Source organism: Diplotaxodon limnothrissa, linkage group LG10 (genome assembly GCF_057381915.1).
Source record: "Diplotaxodon limnothrissa isolate DT_005_m linkage group LG10, D_limnothrissa_male_GT1.1, whole genome shotgun sequence".
Lineage (NCBI taxonomy): Eukaryota > Metazoa > Chordata > Actinopteri > Cichliformes > Cichlidae > Diplotaxodon > Diplotaxodon limnothrissa.
Genome location: NC_140605.1, coordinates 11,934,576 through 11,958,312, shown reverse-complemented (window position 1 = coordinate 11,958,312; position 23,737 = coordinate 11,934,576). Strand labels below are relative to the sequence as shown.

The 23,737-nt window shown below is 41.0% G+C and overlaps 1 protein-coding gene across 1 annotated transcript in view; it reads left to right on the top strand.

Moving 5' to 3' along the window:
- Positions 1–1,434: 1,434 nt before the first annotated feature.
- lhfpl7 (LHFPL tetraspan subfamily member 7) overlaps positions 1,435–23,737 on the top strand; it is a 128,963-nt gene continuing 106,660 nt past the window's right edge. Inside the window, exon 1 of the mRNA XM_085363538.1 lies at positions 1,435–1,788. Coding sequence (XP_085219664.1) covers positions 1,435–1,788 — 354 coding nt within the window. The remainder of the gene's footprint in view (positions 1,789–23,737) is intronic.

The following is a 23,737-nucleotide window of genomic DNA, read 5'->3' as shown; positions in this document are numbered from 1 at the left end:
GCCCACCTCAAATACACAAAACCCCCTCCCCTCCTCAGCTCTGACCGGTAGGGGGGTTGTTATGGTAACTGAGGGACAGAGTCCTGTTACCTTGCGTCAAGAAGTAACTACAATGACCACCTTCAGACTATATGAATGCTCAGGGTCAGTTTGACGGGAAATAAAATGTGCCTGAGACCGAAAATATTTCATAATATTATTCACTGTTTTATTATAATTTTGTGTGGTGCACAGAAAATAAAGTACAAGGCGCATTTTATTCAGCTACCTGCAGACAGACGGCTTTTAGGCAAGTTAAGGAAACAAAAGCATCGGAAATGAAGCGCTCTCCCTTCAAAATAAAATCAGTATTAAGCTATCAGTCTGAAACTTGGCATCATTTGGCGTCGTGTTCCTAAAATTAGCACAAGGACATGTACATTTTATACCTATTTAGGTCGTGCTATTTTCTGTCAAAATTTATCATTTCATAAAAGCTCTGGAAAATGCGTCCATTTGTATATGACGCATAGTAATTTTGTCTCCTCTGTTGCACTCTAAAAAATATATGAGACTAATGAGATAATTATATGGTGTTTGACGTACGATGTTTTGTACCCTTCTATAAAGTGTGGATATTTATAAAATACACATAAATGAATAAATAAATAATGTAACCACACATTTTCACATGTAATCCCTGCTTAATGTCCAAAAACACTACATTTTCCAACTAATATAGCATACCTTAAGATACCATCCTTTGGGGTACCTTTTTTCAACAGGCTCTGTGTAAGTCATTCACCATAGTGAATAATTAAATGTTTAAATATCGTGTAGCGCCCTTTTAGTTTGAACTGTTTAAAATAATTTATTGCTTTACAATAAATACAATTATTAATTCATTACAGAATAAAATCTGTACGACCGCCTCAAACTTTGTCGCCTCTTTTCTAAGCATGACTTTGAAAGTCTTAACCGGAAGTCTCCCTATTAACCTGCGGTAGCTCGACGCCGTTCACGCGGACTCGTCCTGAAAAGTCCGGAGCTTCCCGTGTTGAGGCGCAGGGAGTATCGGAGGAGAGCGGCGGCTGCAGCAAATGTCTGGTCTCTGAGTTGGTGAAGTCCTCCACCTGCACTGCTATGACAGCTGCGCATCCAGTGTTGGGTGTGCCAAACATCTCCAGAGTCAGATTTGAGCTTTGTACCAGCATAAGTGTGGGCGCGGATGACTTGACTTTATTGTATAACCATCACTCACCACAATTCTCTTAGTGTGTTTTTTTCTTTTCTTTTCTTTTTCCCCCAGACCAGATGTTTTGGGGAGTCTCACAGCTGCTGTTGCGGATGCCCAGTGACTGTAATTATTTTTTAGTTTTAGTTTTTGCTGATGTAGTGCTGGTCAGGAGGCTGAGGCTGAAGTTGAAGTGCCGCTCTTGAAGGCGTGAGCTCCAAATGCATTCGCTCCTGGGCCGGGAGAAGAAAGAAGAAGAAGCAGGGTTTGGGATTGATCTGACTCTGTCTCCGGGCTTTCTGCCCCAAGCTGCTACCATGTTCAGCTGTGTGGGCTGCTTCTGGGTGCTCCTGTCCTCCGTTCTGGTCGCCGTCTGCAGTTTCAGCTTCATATCCCCTGCTTGGATTGTTAAGGATCAGCTAAGGAGCAACCAGCATCACCACCAGCACAACAACAAGGACTCCGTGAGCTTCGGCTTGCTGTGGCACTGCTCGGAGTCTCTGGATCACATGTACCGGTGCTACACCTTCGGGGGACTAGGCAAATTTGCAGAGATCCCCTCCAGCTCCTGGCAGGTAGTTACCTATACACACCCATGACCGTCACATGTGGATGGATGAGAGCATGAGGGGCATCAAGTGGGTAGGGCAAGATATGGCACTGAATGGAAGAAGCAGCCAAGAATAAATGCGAATATACAGACCTATTACCAAGCAGCAAAGCAAGAGGATTACATCTGTTTGATTATCTAAGATTCAGGAAAAGTGCTTCAGATTTTAGACAACAAGATTTGAATCAAAAATTGGTCTTACAGAAACTAGTTTTTGTTTTGAACATACTGGTTTACATTCCTTGTTGTAACATATCATTTCCTGCTTTCAAAAAAGGTCACTTCATATTTTAGCAATTTTATCAGATGAACAAAGGTGTAGTGACTCCAAAAGGCACTTGTGCCACTGTAAACTGAACAATACTATAAGACTAAGATGCTCCTGACTCAGTCCTCACAAAAAAGCCCACATTTGGGATGATGCTGTGCTTTTCAGTGAGGAGGACGATGCATCATACAGAGCAGCATCTGCAGCACAGCATGCCAGACACACATCAAAGCTGTGAAAGTGGCACCAGGTTGGCAGGCTGCTCACTCATCAGGGCTCCCCACTAGCAGGAATTTCAATTTTGTCTCACTTCATAAAATTGAACCTGGTATAGCAACTGTGAAAGTGGACCACATGTATGATGCTAAAGCTGTGCAACTCTGTGCACCATCAATAACAACCCTGCAGACTAAACAACCCTACTTTGTGATACTTTGCAATGCGCAAATGTGACTCTTTTCATTACTGGACACACCCATTTTATTACACACATCCACTTTACTGGACAACACAGACACATAGCCAGTGTACCGAAAGAAATCCACTTTACTGCATGTCACACCCACTTTACTACACACGCTCACTAGAGCTATTTTACTGCAGTGACAACTGTACTATATAACACGTCCACTTTACTAAACACACATCCAATTTAATAAACGAGCAATCACTTTACTGCACAACAGGTCAACTTTACTATGCACACTGACTTTACAGTGGGCGATCGTGGCTCAAGAGTTGGGAGTTCGCCTTGTAATCGGAAGGTTGCCGGTTCGAGCCCCGGCTTGGACAGTCTCGGTCGTTGTGTCCTTGGGCAAGACACCTCACCCGTTGCCTACTGGTGGTGGTCAGAGGGCCCGGTGGCGCCAGTGTCCGGCAGCCTCGCCTCTGTCAGTGTGCCCCAGGGTGGCTGTGGCTACAATGTAGCTTGCCATCACCAGTGTGTGAATGTGTGCGTGGATGACTGGATATGTAAAGCGCTTTGGGGTCCTTAGGGACTAGTAAAGCGCTATATAAATACAGGCCATTTACAAGACACACAGCTATTTCACTGGAAGAAATCGACTTCACTGTGTGTGTGTGCATAAGACAACCACTCTACTATATGGCACACATACTTTACTAAATACAAATCCAATTTAATAAACAAACATCCACTTCGCCACTTTACTGTATAACATATCCATTTTACTACACATATAGCCAATTTAATACAAAAAGTCTGCTTTACTGTATGACACACCCACTTTACCATATGACAAATGTACCTTTCCACACACATATCTACTTTACTTCACATACACCCACTTTACTGCATGGCTCCCACTTTACTGCGCAAACTTTACTATACACAACCAATTAAATACACAAACATCCACTTTTCCGCATGACACACCCACTTTACTGTACAACATATCCTGAACACACACATCCATTTTAATGCAAGACACACCCACTCTAGACATATCCCCATTTTACTGCAAGAAATCCACTTTACTGCATGACGCACCAACTCAACTGTATCGCACACCTACATCGCCTCACGCACACATCCAATTTAATACACAAATATCTACTTTACTGCATGACACATCCACTCTACCTTATGACAGATACTCTTTGCATCCACTTTACTGCACACACATTCACTTTACAACACAGCTCTTTCCTTCGGCATTGTTCCAACAAAATAACTGGTTATTATTGTTCTGTTTTTGGCTGGATTGCAACAGTGTGACTGACTGACTGAGTGATACATCATCGAGGGGGCTGAGTGTTAACCCTTGTCCATAAATCCATTTGGTTGCACATCACTTCAACTGTTGGTCACTAGTGGATATCCAGTTGTCAAGTACCCCTCTAACATATTTAGTCCGCCTTTATATGGCAGTCAGTGATTTTCCCTACTTCCACTCCAGTCACTTCATTAACTTTACTAAAAAATGAGATCGGTTTAAAATCTGTACACTACCTTGTTACTTACCAATGGTTACTTTCCCTGTCTTGTCTACAAGTCAATTCATTTTATTGACATGTCATGTTGCCCTCTAGCTGCCACATTGCAGTCAGTGAGACTCTTCCTTTTCTTTGTAGATTCCCCTGGAGAGTTTCCCCACTGGCCATTGGTCTTTTACAATACGTCAGAGCAAACAGTGGATTTGATTTTAGCAGACCTCTGTCAATGGTGCACATGTGAAGCATTTATTTCTATAAATTGTAGCTTGATGAAGTTCTGCATGTGAAAGTCTTGCACATGCTTCACCATGCACCAACACAAGAATATACTCAGCCTGTACTGGGGCAATATATTTTTAAAGAAAATATATGTGCTCGCTATAGCAAAAACAATTGGCCTGTAATAGTCTTGTATCTGGGATGCAAGTTGTGGTATAATATCATTACTTTCTGGAGGGATCCTGTTTGTACCCCCTCCTCTCTTAGCCCTGCACCTTCCTACTGAAAACTACAGTATACCAGCCACCTCTGGAGTTATGATTTATTTATGAAGGGGAATTAGCATTTGAAAGGGAGATATTAATAAGTGCTGCCTGTGTGATTCTAGCTCATCTGCAAAGGAGAGTAGAGTCTAATGTCTTGTTTTTTTTTTCATGGGGAAGCATAGGTGTGAACGGCAAAGACTGGAATCACTCATTGGGATCTCTGTATGTATGTTTCATTACATTTATACTGAGATGTGTCCCTAGATGAATTAAAGTGTGGTAAACTGCATTTAAGGCTCATTTGGCTAAAATCAGCAGCAATTTAGCCAGTTAGCCAGTTGCCACTGCTTTAATTAGTGTCCTCCCGGTTATGAGCTCTTCCTCAAGTGCGTTAGTGAGTGTGGGCTGATGGAGCTCGTTCCCTGTGCAGAAATACATGTGTTAGTCCAGTGGTGAACCTGAGCGCATGATATGCTCCCATGGCCATTAATAAAGGTGAAGGGGCCATTAAGTTTTCATCAGAGCCACTTTATTATTCCAGCACTCCTCACTGATGAGTGCATCATTTCTCTGATGCCTTTCATTTTCAGCTTGTCAACAACAAAACATCCAGAATGTGCTTAGGGTGCCAACACTGTACACAGGTGGGGCAGGCCACTCACCCACATGCTACTAGCTCCCCTCTTTCTTTGTTTACATAGAAGCAGGCAAGTATCACCGTACACTGAGCTCTGTTACATCCATCAGAGTGGAAGACAGTGCTCTGGGTTTGCTCTGAAAAGTCACTCTGAGCCCTGCGGATGCTGTGAGAGTGAACCAGAAGAGTATGAGGACAGGACAGGGGAAGAGGTGGGGGAGGAGGAGGCTCCTTGAAAGGCTGGCCTACTTGTGCTGTAGTTTCTGTGGGCTTTTCTGTTGTCACTCCACGTTGTCAAAAGCTTTTCGCTTTGCTTGGCGCTGCTGAGCTCCAGTGCTGCTGGCGCTCAGGAAAAAAAGAGCTGGAGGCCAAACTGGCAGGGCCTCTGGCTTCATTCAGGCACACAGAGAGAGGGAGAGAGAGAAACTCCTATGAGATGTAAAATTGGGTGGCAAATAAACACAACCTTATGTTGCACTGATTTCATGTGGCATAAATGGTGAAAAAGGGGAAAACTGATGTATATGTAATATGACAAAAACCCTCACCACTTGGATGTGTGAGAGGTGATGGGATCTGTGTGGACTGCTGATGGTGGCATCTTTCCTCTGCTTTAATAACCAAACCAAATATAATGAACAAATGAACAATCTGCATTGACAAAACTTCACAGTATCCATATTTGTTTGAATTTTTTTGTAGCTGTGATCTCCCCACAGATATCTGTTTTTGGTCACCATCTACAGGCACAGTACGAAGTCAGGCTACAGCTAGAGATACTGCTAGTCTACAGGAAGCCTTTTCTCTTGCTATTTATACCATTGAACTGAAATTGGATGCAATCGCCAAGAGAGCTTTCAGGAGACAGTTTTCAGCTAATAGCAGTGAATGGAGCTAAACGGCTTAGTTATTGACATTTGCTTTGAGACAAAAAAGCCTAACTCTTAAACGTTTTTTGCAAACAGAGTCTGCAATTATATATATGTGTGTGTGTACATATCTATCTATCTATCTATCTATCTATCTATCTATCTATCTATATATATATATATATATATATATATATATATATATATATATATATATATATATATATATATATATATATAAACTGAGGTGAAATATTACTTCAGTCTTTTATTTTTCATACAGACATGACATCATTCTGCTAATGCGTGCTGATTGCTCAGCTGAGGATTTCTGACTGATTGCAGCAGGACATCCTCCCTTAATTGTGTCTATTTCACAGCGAAAGCCACAACAGACATGAGGAGAATGGTTAAGCAAAAACTTCCAGGTTCCAGCTGACTGTGGTGGTCGATCATGACTACTGTGAGAAAATTATCTGCTGCCTCTCATTTGACGTGTGAAACTAAAATGGCAATTACTGTAAGTGTCTCGTTTTACGTGATGTCATTAGTACTTACAGGAAGGTATTTAAGTTTAATAGGTGCAAATAATCAAAATATTTAACCACATCTACTCATTCTTCTTCTACTGAAAGCATCATGAAAATGGCTAGAAAAAAAAATCAAATCTCCGAAGGCCTGACTTTCTGTGAAACCTAAGTTTAGAGAGTGGGAGTTCTTCTTGTTTAAAATTATCCACAGAGGCATTCAACGTCAAACTCTGGTCAACCTTTTGCAAAGAGCCTGCCAATCAGAGGGAATTGGGCTTTTAGGGAGGCTGTCCTCAACGAAACAGGAGCTAAAAAGGCTTATTTCAGAGAGAGTGATGAACTGAAGGGCAACATAAAGGACATATGTACAATAAGTAAAGATTTCTTTGTTTCTTTCTTTATTTTTAACTGTCATGCAACGCTACTCTAGTAGAGTTCCAGAATAGAATATAGGGCTGGAAACACGCACAGCTTTTATTGCAACATCTGGCGGTTTTCCACATAAATTATTCCATATCTTACTGCTGCTTGTGTGATATCCCACCAGATGCAGTGCAGCGGCCGCGTGCGTGCTTATCTGCGTACGCTTGAGTATATATGTCGCTTTGAAGAAGCCGGTGGAAGTGTGAAAGCGTGTGTGCAGCAGTGGTGGTTGCCAGGTTGGACATGTCAGAGGAGGTGTACTGTGAGCTGCTGCTAGGTAAAGTGTGAAGGAGGAGGAGGGTGCCTGCCAGCAAACATTTTCACCTTAACATGTTAACAGCTTATGCGCTTCCAGCTGCTTCGCAGGAACTGAACACTGCCGCTGGATTAGCCGGGCCTCGGTATTAGCGAGCCAACAGTCTGACACACACACACAACTGCACGTATGTGTGTCTGGGCAAGGAGGTGGTGCGTTTGAGTGCTCTTGGATTGTAACCGCATGTGTTTTGCTGTCTCTGTGGTGGCGTGTGTGCTCAGGCCTCTCTTACAGTACATGCCCACTGAATGTCAAGGTCGTCTCGTAGCCTAAATGAGCAGTGGCCAAGCTCCAGGAATGCCTGATTGGAAAATGTCTGAGTGGGTCCTCGTCTTTTGTTTTTCTGTGCAGAAAATGGCAACATGACAAAGCAGAGATTCTGGGTCGTGGAAAAACAAATGCGATTGGCTTCCATTGAAATCCTCTGACAAATGAGACAAAACAATCGGCCCATGTTGTCTTCCCCACATGCCATGAAGATGAATTGTGGCGATGTTTTACCATGCCTAATTACCAGCTACCTATGAAGTACGTCTAGTGGTGCATAAAACCATGCTAGATGCTCATTTTATCACTCACTGAGCCAGAACTAGTTTTAAGTAGATAGATAACTCATTTAATGAAATTCACTAATGAATCCTGTGTCTGGCTGCTAGACAGTTTTTGTCTTTGGCCTCTGTCATTAATTTCCATATCTGCAGTGGATTACGTCGCGCAAAGTTGTCAACAGGAAAAATAGAGGTTTCTGCCACAATTTCAGTGTACTGTTGGTGAGTGAGGGTTGGTTTATAGATACAGACAGAAATACCAGAGTCTGCTGTCCAAACTGTGTTTGTCTGCAGAGAGGGGAAGATAATGAGTCAAAGCAAATTAAGGCTTCTGCTTAAAAGCAAAGGGTAGAATAGAAAATTCTAAATACTTGGATGAGTGACAAAATGTTTGTCCCACTGAAAACACTACATCCAGATACTTTCCGGGTCTGCTGATCCTGTAGGGTCCGCTTGGGTCCCCGTGATATGCTAACCTCATCATCAGATGGTGAGGGTGGACGTCTGCATGCATGCCTTTCTTTTGTGACCACACAGATTAATCCGCAGAGAATTTACATTACAGTACACCAACTACCCATGCAGACAGGCAGAGGAATGCAAGTGGACTTCGAGGAATTATACCAGGAATGAGTGCTTGGGTGTCAGGTCTCCGGCTGTCTCTCTGACTGAGTACTGAGATGGATAATGTGTAAAAGTCACCAAAACTCTGCTGACTCAATAACTGCAGAGTTCCAGACCTTCTCTGGCATTAGGATCTGCACAGAAACTGTGTGCTGACAGTTTTCATGACTGAGCAGCTCCTGTAGGTGTACTGTGGCGCAGTACTTTTTCTCCATATAGTTTGCATGGCCTCTCAAAAGTAACTTAGTGCTTGATTTCTGTGTTTATTTTCTGTATGCAAGTTCAATAAAGATAGAAACACGTGAATAAATGAAAAACCAAGTCAGTCCGAGCCCTTTAAAAGAATCTTGTTTAATGCCTTTTAAAAAAAATCATCATTTAAATGATTTAAATCAAGAACACAGTGTGTGACTTCTAATTAACTTAATGACAGTTACTCCGAGGATAGCTTCTGAATAGATTAATAAACAGCCCAGTTTTTTCAGTCAAAATAAATTAAATTCACATCCTATTTAGTAACTTTTATTTCTCTAAACTGATTATTTTAAACTATAAAAGTCAAGCACACTCTTCTGAATTATTTTACTGAATGTGTCCTTTGCAGCACAGTGTGATGGTATGCTCTTGGTAGACAGCAGGTTGAGGTAGGGACTCAGCGGTTCGTCTGCTGCTTAATAACAGAATGATGGACAAAGTCTGCCCTTTATCTCTCTGAACAACATTAGAGAGAAATGAAAGGTCTGTGCTCTTGACTTGGCCTCCTCACACAGAGGCCTTAAGGTCCGGTGGCACACACACACACACACACACACACACACACACACACACACACACATTCCCGAGGGACGTGAGCTCCACAGAGGCTGTGAAATCTCTGCTCAACAGAAAGCTGTCATTTGGTGCCTGACGCAGGCTCGAGTTGCTCCTTAGATTTACTGTAGCAGTAAAGCTTCTCACTCTCCTCTCTGCCTCTTATAGGCTCTCCGCTTTAATGCTAATGGGGAACCTCTGTGGTGAAAGCCATTTGTGTGCAAGTGTGTGCCTGTTATAAATGATGTTATGGGGTCTAATGCACATGTTGTATCTCCCCCTCCCTCCCATGGGGAGTCCACTGCTCTGCTTGCACGAGAGACAAAAGGCGGACTTGTCTGGCTGCTTTTTCCTCACGACCTCATTCTGTTTAGAGCTTCATGCGCAGCAGCGCTTTCTACAGAGGCAACGCACACAAGTATGATTAGACAACTCAAAGTGATGTGCTGTAGCCATACACACGCACACACATGCGCACATACAGTGTTTTCCACATGCACGGAGAGAGATGAAAAGAGGCAGCTGCGAAAGAAATTCTCTCAGAGTGTGATCAAAAGAGACATTGATGTGATGTACAGTGGTTGTCCATGTCAGCACTGATGCAGTAATTAGGGGTTAAGGGAGGGATGGCTGAGGGACATTAGGCAGCAGAGTGAAACAGAAGAGAGCCAGGGAGTTACATGAATAAAAATCCCTGTTGTTCCCTTGCGGAAAAACGAGCTCTAACCTGGTAAAACAAGTAGGTACCCACTCAAACGCTGGCACTCCAGCAACCTCCAAAAAGGCGCTAACATACATTTTTCCCCACTCGCACTTATAAACTGAACTCTCTTTCCTTTCAGTTGGCTTCATAAAAGGAATTCGACCTGTAATATTGTGGCCACCGCCCGTTTCCCCACTCTGCTCCCCTCTGACCTTCAGCTCAGTCTCTTCCTCACCAGCTCGCTTACCTTCCGCAAGACAGAAAGTGAAATAAGTACAAAGTGCAAGCAGAGGTGGTAGTGCGAGCCGGAGATGTTAGGAGTCGTGTTTTACTACCATCTCATCTGCTGAGGTGTTTCTCAGGGCGCTAAATTCAGAGCAGAGCTGCACATCATCTCTGTGGTGGTGGTGGTGGCAGCATGCTGCCTGAAAAAACAGACAGCATACCGCTTTACGAGCCAAACATAGCCTTGGACACGGGTTCGGCCCAAATATAAATTAGTGGCTTTTTGTATTTTGCTGCTTGTTCACGTTGAGTTATTCCAGGTATGTAAATAGACTTATTTAAAAATGGAAAAAGAGTGTAGAGCAGGAGAAGAAGCTGGAACTGGAACGAGAGATAGATGTTTGGTCTTTTGACAGCAAGTCTTGCGTGAAATGTGGTGTGCCGACTTATTATCATACAGCGCATGTTTACTTCAAGGCCACCATTTGCCTGGTGACAAAATTAATGGTAGGGAGTGTGTATACACAGGAGCATTTTACGATGATAGATTTGGGGATGAATGGGCCATTTGGAAGGCATCCTGATTCTCATTTTTACTCCCCTTAAAGGCCACAGTGGGCCTTTTTTTTGCATTGTTTGATCTAAAAATTATTCCAAACTCCTGCTATGTTTATGGTTACATAATGCAATTTGACAACAATGTCTGCTGGATGAGATAATGGGTTAGAGGAATATAATGGCGTGGTGATATGTCAGCCTGTTATTTATCTTTTATATCAAACTGAGCCAGACACTGTTGTCTGCTTCTGATATGAGCTGTTTGTGGAATGTGTCAGTGGTCTGACAGTTATCTATAGATGGTTATCTATACAAGGCACTTAAAAGGACCATGTCAGGGGTTTCACATTCCTCGTTCAATTAACACAAAAGTTTTTAAGGGAATTTTCATGTTGATTGTCTACGTGTAAAGCTGGCTTTGTTTTATGGCTATAAAATAAACAAATTTTGATGTCTTTATAAAAATATGCAAAATCTGTTTGCAGGGGAAAACATTTATGGAAGCTTTCTGGTTTCTGTCCTGTAGTCTCAGTTCTGTTAACCAGTCACATTTGAGCAGGCTTAAGATGCCAGCAAGTAAACAGCACGGAGAGGAAAAGAGCGAAGGCATTTGCCTCAATCCAATCTCAAAATCCTCAGATTTTCATTAGTTTTTTTAAAATTTATATATGGTTGGGAAGTTTGGCTCAGATATCAGTTATTGGCTATTTGAGATGTTCTACATTGGAAAGTTTGAAATACTGGCCATTCCCCCCCACAGTGCTCAGATAGCAGATAAATAAGCAGATTCCCACGCCCAACACATGAGTGCTAAAAAGTGCAATTCTTGGAGTGGTCAGTATTATTGTTGCATTTTTCTTTAAACAGGTGGGCACATTGAGATTGCATTTTCAAATGCATGAAATATATGTCTTTATGTAGTAAATATCTGCATGTATACATACTTTTTATTGCATATATATATTATGTATATACATATTAAATGTCTGTATGTAGGCATGCCGGCCCCTTATATACTTGAAGATACATAATACATGTTCATTAATTAAGAATTAATTTATTCTTTTAATAAATAAATCTGGTGTCAATATTAGGGATGGACCGATCCGATATTACGTATCGGTATCGGTCTGATACTGACCTAAATTACTGGATCGGATATCGGAGAAAAAATAAAAAATGTAATCCGATCCATTAAATATCATGAAAGCACCTCACAAAACTTGCAACACGCCGTAACTCGCCTCAGAACGTTAGCACGTCGGAGCAGTATGCATCACGTGATAGAGCGGCTGTGGCATGCGGGACCTGTCGGTGGTCTGGGTAGCATGTGGAGCTTCGCTAGCAACCCGGCATTTCCTCTCCGACAAAGTTATCCCCGAGAGAAGTAAAGCAAGTTTGTAAGTCCATCTCTGAATGTTTGTAAAGCATTCCTGCGTTAAGCTTAACAAACGATATATGGTGCGAGTGCCTCTTCTCTCCCCCTCCCTCTCTTGCTGCTACTTCAATCATGAAACTGCTTAATGATCAGCTGATCGGCTTTTCTGTCGCGAGTCCGTCTCTCTTGTTTGTTTTTGGCCCACTTTGCACCAGAAAGAGGAAACCAGCGGATAAACAACAGCAGCACGTTTAAGCTTGATAAGCTGTTGTTAGAATTTATTTAATATTACTTTCTACTCGAGGATCTTTTTCTACGTAGCTGATGCTGGTAACTGTGCAGGGGCGGATCTAGCAAAGTTTAGCCAGGGGGGCCGTTGGGCATTAACAGGGAAAAGGGGGGCACAAAGACATACTTTTCTTTCTTATTCTCATTTAAAATGTCTAGCTTTTAATAAATAATTATCTGACACCCAAAGTTTTAATTTGATGCAAAATGAATAGAAGTCCATTACTGTATATAGTAACTATTAAGTCTAATATATATATACCCTAGTAAGCTATAGTACTTTTTCCTTTGGGAAGGTACCATCTGTGCAGTCTGCAATTTTGTTGAAGAAAGATGTTGAATCTATTTAATATTTCTTGAAAAATAATTTATTTCTGTGCATTTTTTTTTCACACTGCATCAAATGAAGGTTGATTACGTCGATTAAGCATCATGAGGCGGAGCGTGAAGGGTGGTTCCCTATTTTTTATTTATTTATTTTTGTTGTTGCTGGGAGTTGGAACCCTATTAGTTAGGTTGCTTAATATTTACGCTAAGTACTCTTTAAAATACCAGAATAAGGAGGATGGTGTAGGTTTAAGTTTATTAGATTGATCAGTATTGCTGAACTATGAAATATTTTTTTTGCATACAGGTATAACAGAATAGCTTTAGTGTAGTTGTTGTTTTAAACTTGAGTATGAACTTATACAAAATGCAGCAAGATATTTAAAAAACAAACAAACAGTTTTGTTGATTAAAAAACACCATATCGGATTCATATCGGTATCGGCAGATATCCAAATTTATGATATCGGTATCGGACATAAAAAAGTGGTATCGTGCCATCTCTAGTCAATATAGAGCCCTAAGTATTTATAAAATTAAAAAGTTTCAATATTATGACCATAAGGGATTGGTGTATATACTGCAGGCTGGATACTTGTATTTGACTTTGTGAATACCATGCAGGTAATTTTATGTTTGATAAGACGCTTGTGTAGTGTAATAAAAGCACACTGTAGATTTGCAAAGGCGAGTTTAAGGATAGAACACTAACGGATATAATATTGTCATCTGCAGAAAAATGCACATTACAGTTTTGAGTTAGTAGGGGACTTATAGAGATCTCCTTTAGACACTACTGTCTGAGTTACATGTTAAAACTAAAACGCATCAAATAACACGTTATCTGTAGCTAAGTTTTTGTGACATCCTTAGGGCAGGTAAATCTTTTATGACTCATCCAAGTAGATACTATTAAGATTAAAAGTAAGAGGTGTGGCTACTTTAAACAACAGGTATGCCAGGGAGTTATCATCTGCGCTAATTTAAGTCACAAACTGGTACCTTGCAGAGCAATTTTAATTAGGTTTTCTGTCAAATAATGTTTTAGTATTTTTGTACTGACAACCAAGAAGTTTGTGCTGCAGAAGTAGTGAGTGAAGTGTATTTTGTTATTCTGTTACTTGATACCAATTAGCATATGCCTGTGTCAGTGCATTGCAGCTGTGCAGTTTGCTAATCAGGCTTGTTAGCATTAGTTGATCACTTAGCATCTGAGGCTGTTATCTTTGGGTAAACAACCAAACAAAAAATACTAAAATGGCGACCAAAGTGATAATATTAGGACTTCAAATGTTTCATTTTGTCATCCTACTCTCCCTTTTCCTTTCATTTTCATTTCAAAATGTTGATATAAAAACAAATCATTTTTCTTTCCAGATTAGCATTTTAGCACTATTTTAGAAGTAATCTTTGGACTTAGAGTGTTTAGCAAATTTTTTGACCACCTGTTATAGAAATGAGAAAACACTTTTAGAATATTTCAAAAAACTTGTTTAAAACTAGAACTTACTGAATTCAAAATTTTATACCAAAATCTGAGCCAACACACTAGACTTATCTGAGAAGTCAGAAATTAATCAAGCTAACATTTAACCACTAACAATATTTTCTTTGGTCATGAAGGCAATTAAACAACTGTGACTTGGTAATCTTGCAACTTTCATTTTTATTCTACCAACTTTACTATTTTTGTTTTTCTGTTTCAGCAGATTTATACATAACAACAACAATTATATTTAAGCATCAAAAATATAATTCTGATTAAGCAGCTTGTGGATGCTAGTGGATTAACCATTACAGAAACATGAAAAATGATTTGGTAATTAGCAGTACTCTTGATTTAGGGCAGCTGTGTCATAAACCTTACTTTGGCTGATGGTCTAATACATTTTCTCTTTCACTGTAGTTGAGGTGCTGTTATGGATTAAAACCCTTATAAAAGAGTAACAAGATGAATGGTATAAGATGGACTTTGTCAATTCTGATGGTTTGAAAAAGGCTTCTAATTAGCAGCTGACTCAAAGCCTGAAATATCAGAGTACCCTTAAAGACAACAGCATAAAGAGCTTTAAGGCAGCGTCTGCTTGCTAAAGTAGAACCACAAAACAACAATATTTAATCACAGTAGTTTGTATAAAAATATAGAAACACACAGTGAGAGCAATAATGATCTGATCCCCCCGGCAAACCTGAACTCATAAGCAGGAGAAAATGGATTTATAAGGAAACATATCTTTGGAGCTGTAAATTCGATTTTATGTGCAATACTTAGTTTTTGCTGAGTTTACTCTGAGTGTCTGGTGTTTTTGAATCTTGTAATAAAATGAAGACTTGCAAAGGCTGCTGATCCTGATTTTGTGTTTGAACTCCAGCAAAGTTCACAGACACTCCAGTGTAAACAGTCCAGTTTGCTACTGATTAGTCATGCCTGGATCACTTAATCTTTTCCCAGGAAGATTACCAAAAATGTCAACCTAACCACCACTCAGTTCTACATTTTTACAATGCTACCTCTACCTACATGCACAGGAGGCATTTTCAGCGTATCCGGAGCAATCAGGTGTCCCATTTCATGCAGGACTGCAAGACGCTGTCGTGCCTTGTTCCCATATTCAGACCGTATCCCACATTTGGATTGGATTGTTTACAAAAGTCAACATCGGTCTAAGAATAAACATGTGGCTAAAAGACAGATGTATTGATCGATGGATGCATCCCAACTGAAACCCAAACACCATTAGTAGACAGAACAGCAGCTGAAATAACAGTCTGACAGTCAATACAATAAAAAAGGGAATGCCCAGGTGCCCAAAGACTGTCATGCAAAGCCATTTATGCCTGTAAGAAGTTGGTGAAAGTACAGTCTTCTTATTACTTATATTCTTTATGATTGATGCCAAATGTTTCCATGTTTTTGCACGTGAATTTTGTGTTCTTAAACACATTAACAAAGAGGTATGTTTGTCCATATCAGGAAAGTTCCAGCTCTCTGCAAGTTCATTGTCACTCTTTTCTGTGAAGCCTTTAAACCGGCAGTTTGCTCGGAGGTAGGAAATCAATGTGAAAGCTTTTAAATATGTTTGACAGTAGTGCTAAAAATTTAACGATCACACAGTTCTCCTGGTGGAATCTGTTAATGGTGCAGTTAGTAACAGCAGGTACCTGTGGTTCAAAACATAGCAATTCCATTGACAGTCAGTCATTAATGCTTGCAGCATGATCTTTAATCTCAGTATTATTCATGTGTTATTGTTTCTGTTGATTGCGACACAGAAAAAGTGTGTCTGCTTTTTCCCCCTTTTGTTTCGTCCCCACATGACTACGTATTAGGAGCATTGTGGTGCGTGGGTTTGGCCCAACATGTCCCTGCTATGCCAAATTCTTCCACTTGTTTCAGGGAAAACCTCCATGGCTTAGGTGTGTTTTTGCCTGTACAAAGCAACCCAGTCTAATCTGTGGATTTTGTTACAAACTCCTGGGTGCAACATTTTAAACAGTATCTGCGGCCTAGCTTTAGAGGGAGCGCGTCGGCAGGCGGTCCGGGGCAAAAGGTCGGCGCGTCACAGGGGAAAGGAATTGAAAGTGCAGAGGAACAGCTGTCTAGATGATGAATAGAACAGGTGGCTTAGGGACAGATGAGAAGGAGAGAGGCGAGCATGTTCATCTGCATTTTATGCCCATCTCGGTGAAATGGAGAGGAAATCAGTCTGGCTGGGAAGAAGAAGGATTTATGATCTCATCAGCCTTGATGTATGGATGCTACCTGTGGTGTATGATCGTTTTTGCCGCTTTTTTATGTCGGCTATTTGATATTCTCAAAGCGGTGGACACAGCAAAAACACATTCTGCGATGATGTGCAACTCCAAAGCCACCGGTGGTCAAAAATGTGATATACTCTTTCAGCAAGCGGGGGATGTTTATTCAAATATTGGCTGTATTCCCAGCAGCAGCAAACGTGTCGGCAGCGTGAGAGTTCATCTCTCTTATGAATGATACTCTTTGCTTTGGTGATATTTAAGAGCCTCTGATCAGCAGTTCGCAGGTAGACACGGCGAGCTGTCTGACTGATCGGAGAGGGGGACGGATGGGGAGTTGTGTTTCCTCCGCCGGGGATCGTGCTGAGTCAGCGGGCTCCGGGAGGCCGTCGTCCATTTGTTAAGCGGCCTGTCACTTCCACTGCCTTCGCTGTGGATCCTGCGGGTACTTTATGTATTGATTTAACAGGGAGCCTTTCTCCATTTTTTAACATAAATGATGGCTCACTCGGCTCGACGCGTCGAAGCCAGTTGTAGCCGTGTGAGCCGGCCTCCATCAGTACTCAAAGCACAGGGGTCGCAAGAAAATGAGCTCTGGGTATTAGGAAACACAGTAAATCTACCTGCAACTTATTCTGAAAACCGGCATCCCACAGCGAAAAAAGGGACTTTAAGAGGAGAAGATATTAGTCTGATGGAAGCAACTTTTGTGATTTTCCACTGTGTCTTAAAATAGTTTTACTGCTCCAGTTTTTCGCCGCTTCTACCAAATTCCTGCTACATCAAAACATAAGGCTCCTGGGATCCAGCAACGCTCCGGAACACAACATCTCCGTCAGGCTGTGCCGCTTCTGAGACGAAAATCCACAAGTCCCATGTGTACGTAGACTTATTTAGACTTATAGAAATGGAAATATCAGTGAATTCCAGCTTTAACTTTTTTAATCCTGACTTTTAAAATCCCTCCGACTGCTTAGATATCAGACATTTTTAAAAAATAGCCATCGGTCGGGACTCAAACTCAAACAGCTGTTTTGGACTGAGAAAAAGCTTTTTGATGTCTAACTAGTAGAATTTTCTTCCTCTCTTACAAAAAGTATGTGTAGAACCTTTAAACATTTATGACAACTCACTTTTATATAGTATGATTAGATATTAGCTATTCCTCATGCCTTCATTAAGCAATGTGAACTTGATTGGATACACAGGCTGTGACCATCAACTTCACAAGACTAAATTACAACAGCTGAAGTATATTTACTGGGGTTCATTATAATCTAATAACACGGGTTAGTTTAGTTGACACAAGTTTTGTTCTTGTCCCCAAAAACTGGCTGTAAAAAAGGAGGAAAAAACACTCAGTAAAAGTTAATTTCCTGCTCAGCAACAAGGCGGACATGTTCAGCTCCACAGAGAGACTGAATGAAGGGACAGGATGAGTCTAGGAGCACCCAGTAGAAAGTCGGATGCACAATACACTAACTTGGATGCAAGTGAATTTGTAAGTCGGTGTCTGAGTCAGAGACTGAAGGCTACAGTAGAATTTACTCTTGAAAACTATTTGTGATTAGAAGTGTAATCCCTCCACACCCACAAGAATAAGATTCCTTGATTTTGTGGTGTTTTTCCCAGCAGTGGATCAATTAATAAAGACTTTAATGCGCATTATTCCTGTAAAATTCCCTCCTCTTGTCCTCTTGTTGTTGTCCAGTTACATCATTCTTCCCACGAGCTTCTGTAGACCAGCCTCTGTGCTTCTTAACATGCACCAGATGCTCTTTCTGCCAAGAGGATGATAATTTATTAGACTGATGCAACTGCGATCCAGATCTGGCAACTGATTTTAATTATTAGCCCTGCGGAAATCTACTTTCTTCCCGATTTGTGAGAAAAAGAAACTTCCTGACTTATTTAAAAGCAGTGCGCCATCCTGAGCTAAAACGTTAGAGCTGTAAATGCTGGTTTGACTTTCGAACCGAAAGGTGTTAATTAGGTTAAAGCAGGGGTCGGCAACCCTAGGCACGGGTGAAGGGTTAACTGATGGCATGGCCATAACTGGACTGGCCATCGGGCATACCAGGCATTTGCTCGGTGGCCCGATTATTATTATTATTTTTTTGTAATGGTATAAACAATGAAAGGTGTTGGATTGGTCAGATGCTGGCCGGTGTGTAAAAATAACTCAGTTGTTTGGTGGTGGCATCGCGGAGCTTCCACAGATTCGGTAAAATTAACAAGAGGTGGAGGCCAGCACGTGGATGAGGGAGATCGGAGGCAGGACGAGGAGAGACCCGAGGCGGCCGCCGGTCCGAGTGTTAGGTGAACTGAATTTCAGGTAAGAAGTTATGACCTGCAGTCTATCTGGGTCAGATATAAACCAACTTTAGGTGGAGTTTATTTTCGTTGTGCTGACTTTTTACAGTCAGTTACAATAACTCGTACTGCGTACTAGCTAGCATGACGGAGGTTCTATACAGCTGGGTGGGTGCTATGATGTTACTGATGTTGAACTTTATTTAATTCATAAGGTTAGTTCGTAGAGTTGCCAACCATCCCGTAAAAAGACGGAATCGTCCCGCATTCAGAGAAATTATTACGGGTTTCGTGTTGAGCTGAGAGGGGACGCAGTTTGTCCCGGACTTTAGCTAGAATGAAAAAGACACAAAGCAGCTGCCTCTTCTTCTCATTCTCCCCCCTCCCTCTCCTGTTGCTACTTCAATCATGAAACCGATCAATGATCAGCTGATCAGCTTTTCTCTCTTGTTTGTTTATCGCCCACTTTGCGCCAGAAAGAGGAAACCGCCAGATGTTGCGCTAAACAACAGCAGCAGGTTTAAGCTTGATCAGCTGTTGTTAGAATTGATTTGATATTAATTTCTAGTATCAGCTGATGTTTGCTGGAGCCACAGCTGTAAAAGCTGCTGGTCATGATGTCGGTTTGTATATGTGGTGAGAGGGAAACATGAAGATGAAACCAGGAGATGTCCTTACTGAATCATCAGAGCTGAACAGGTGATGGAGAAACAGGTTTTCCTTTTATGTGACATGAATGAGTTGAAGGGAAGTTATGAACTGTTTCTGAGAGACAAATAACACCAGGATCCTTTTCTATGTAGCTGACAGCTGGTAACTGTGTAGGGGCGGGTCTAGCAAAGTTTTGCCAGGGGGGCAGGTAGGGCATTAACAGGGAAAGGGGGGCACAAAGAAATACTTTCTTATTCTCATTTAAAATGTCTGGCTGTTATTAAATAATTATCTGAAGCTTACAACCAAAGTTTCCATCTGATGTAAAATGTATAGAAATCATACATATACCAACAAGACAGTGTACATCACTGTCACAACAGCGTTTGTTTTAATTCAACGGCTTTATGGCTTTAATACCCGGTGGGCCGGTCTGTAGAAAATGCCCGGGCTGTTTTTTTGTCCCAGTCCACCCCTGGGCACGACATGCAGTGAATTAATCTGAGAAGGTGCATCAAAAAATAAATGGCCGGGCCAGCGGTGCACATCGCAAATTAGCTCACATAGACACATTAGTTGTGCCTCTTCTCAATGACGGTATCTTAGCTAACAACCCCAAGTACCAGATTCAACTTGTAATTGGCTAAAAATAACTTAGCCCACTGGTGAGAGGGATGTTTTTAGCTTTCCACATTCCGACACTTCAAAAGCTTCAGGAGCTGTCCGCTCAGCACAGCATCATCACCACGGAGATACACGGATACATCCGTAGACTAGAATCCGTAGTATGGACCAATGTTTTATTTTCTGATCAAACCAGAAATCTTTAATGAGCAGCTAGACTTGTCTCACATTAACTGGCTGAGTTAATGCCAGTTAATGCAGCATCGAAGCAGCTGGAATCCACAGCTGTGCGTGTTCATGGAGCTTACATTTTCACCTGCTGGACATCACTACCTGACAAGTTTAACTGTCTTCAGAACATTGCAGAGGCCTTATTGACAATATTTGGCTCTACATATCTGTGTGAGCAGATTTTCTCTCACATGAAGAGTGTCCTCAGGTAGCCGTCTGAATGCTGGACACTCGGATACCTGTATCTCTGAGTGGGAGACCACAGATCATATTAACATGTGTGTCTCTGTATTAACAAACATGCCATATTGGCTTAGTTTATTTTTCTTATCATTCTTGTGAGGAGACCATAAATAGCTTTTGTATTTTCTGTTGTACAGTTCATTTACTGTTATGAGTTCTTGTTATGGATAAAAAGTGTCTTTCTTTTGTTTCAAAATAGCTGATAACTATTCGCTGATGGCTGCCAACATCTGTGAACAAATATAATTCTACAAAGTGGTTCTATATATTGTGTAACTGTTAATATAGAGTGTTATTAAATTTATTGCTAATGCAATCATATGGCACACTGACTTCTGAGGAAATTTTAAATGGCACTCACCATCAGAAAGGTTGCCGACCCCTGGGTTAAAGGAAAGGTCATGAATTGTGAAAATTTGTTTTTGCGTTCTTTTTTTAATAAAGTTTGAGGTGTAAAGTAGTTCCACCAGCTTTTCCACAACTGCTGATGCCAGCCATCTGCAAGTCAGTATGGATTTAAAATAAATAAATAAATTATTGAGAGAAATATACATTAGTCGTGTACAATTACTATACAGTCTGTTTCCCTCACATATTTGTTATTTTTTCTTACACGAACAGATACAATAGTACACACAGAAACCCACACACACGCTTAAATAAAATGAAAAAACAAGAAACAAAAAACACCAAAACCAAATTATAAATCAGCTGGTAAAATGTTTAATCACTTGCAATAGTTTACAAAGGAGCCCCAGATATGATAAAGCTCTCCATATTAGGCCTTTATTGCTAGGCCTATCCTTTGCAATTTAAGAAATTACATCACATCTCGAAACCAACAATAAACTGAACGTGGCTTTGAAGATTTCCATAGGAGTAAGATACAACATCTGGCCAAAAGTGATGTAAAGGCTAATATTTTGAAGTGTGTAGCGTTACTTAGGACAGTATTAACTGGAAGTCCGAAAATAGCTAAAAAAGGGTCCATGCAGACCTGGGTCCCAAGAGCCTTGGAAAGAATAACTGAATATGACTCCAGAAGCCTTGGAGTCTTGGGCACTGAGTCACATGCCATCCCATGTGACCTGAGTCACATGGGGTGGCATGACATCTCTCACACTGATCCACCTCATGTGGGTAAATCTCAGACAGACGAGACCTCGAATAGTAAACTCTCTACAATACCTTGAACTGGATGAGGACGTACTATAACGGACACTGGATACTGCTTTCTCCCATTGTTGATCCGAAAAGATTACTCCTAACTCCCGCTCCCAAGCCGTCTAATTTTAACCACTGAATGGACATCTGAATCCATAAGTTGTTTATATATTAAAGATATAATTGATTTCTTATTGGGTTTAAGGGACATTTGGAAGAAGAGGGTAGGAGGGGAAGAGAGCAGAAGTGCAATGCTGTGCCTGAAAATAATGAAATAGATGGGTAGCTGGAAGATTTGTTTCTAAACAGAGGTCTGACAAACTTAAGAAAGTGCCATCTTGATAAAGATCTTTAAAAGTGTTAATACTATGGTGTTTCCACTGTACATAACTACCATCAATGAGACCGAGAGTAAATAGATGGTTACGTGTGATGGGCATGTGTACTACCACAGGGTTTTTGTGAAATGAGAAGGGTTGAGTGTTAGTGGAGAGAAGCCAGTATGGATTTTATCAAAATGCATCTGGATAACCAGTAATCATCAAGAAGAACTGGTGCATCTCAGCCCACTCGCTGCTGCTCGCTTCTACCAAAGTGAGGCTCAAAGCTCAATGATAAAACGCATTACAGCACACTATGAGACATATAACTCAGTCACTTAAATGTCTCAGTTATGAGTAAAAGCACATTGCATGCTCTGTTGTTATCTACAAGCGTGAGGGAAAATCTTTTACTATTTATGTGTAGGTGCCATGGTTCTCTTGTTCTCTTAAGTGCCATGGTTGTGAATTCACAGCAAGTAAATACTGAGTTCAAATCTTCTGATGTCTGAGCCTTTCAGTGTCGGGTTTCTGTGTTCTCCTTGTGTCTAAATCAGCGACACCAAAGAAGTGATGTGAAAAAAGTAGACCAGACTCTTAAGTGCCTCCTGCAAGTTTTGTATGAACATTTCTGAAAAGGTAAAGTGTGGCTTGTAGCGTAAAATGCATTTCTAGACCTACTGACCAATCAAAGCACAATTCTCACTTAGAATAACTTCACGTGTTTCTCCATCATCAAGCTCTAAATAAAGGATTTTCTTATACAGAGTAATGGTTGTGTGGCAATATGCTGATTGCAATGTATGCAAATTAAGTGTGTCACACACTGGAGTAAAATCAAAACTGTTCGGTGCACCTGTCTTGAAGGATTTGTGGCAGTTTTGCATTTGCACTTATTTTGTGTATGAATTAACAACATTTCCATGCACATGTGGTACAAATTCCCCGTAACTATAGGAGAAACTTTGCATTAGGGTGTTGTTGCCCTTTAGGTGGATGTTTTTTTGGGTCAGGAAATGTGGTGTAATGTCAATGTAACCTGGGCCGGTCTAACATGCTGATGAAATGAAGCAGAGTGGTGGATGCAGATATGGTAGCATTTCCAGTTGCTACAGTACTGTATGCATGAATTATGAAATGTGCACTTGGGACCAGGGGTAGTGCAGATCATGCATAAATGCAAGAACAAGCTGGGCCTGTGTGAGTTTTTGAGGGTATGAGTGCGAGTGGTTCACTGAAGGACGGCCTTCGCTCCAGCCCACACGCTCTCTTTAAGTTCTCAATAACAGCTTAGATGTGCTTCAGTATGGGAAGTCCAGTATGTTAGAAAGTAGCCACATGCAAACTGAGGAAGGTTTGTAATTGTAATTTAAGACAAATATGTCAGCTCACAGGTTATGTGGGCTGAGTCATCCAGTTCAAACTGGATTGCAGCTCATCAAATCATTTTCAATTTTTATGGCTAATTAATTTTAAAACACTTAACATCAGTTCATTAACCCAACATTTCCATAATGCAACAATCTCTTATGTTTTTTCTGGCAAACAACCCTGTTGATCAAGTGCAGTTTAACTAATCCAGGCTGAAATGACCCACTTAATCTGCTGATGTGATTCAAATTTCTTTGAAGAGAAACGAGCTTTCAGTTTGTAGCAAAAGAAACGCA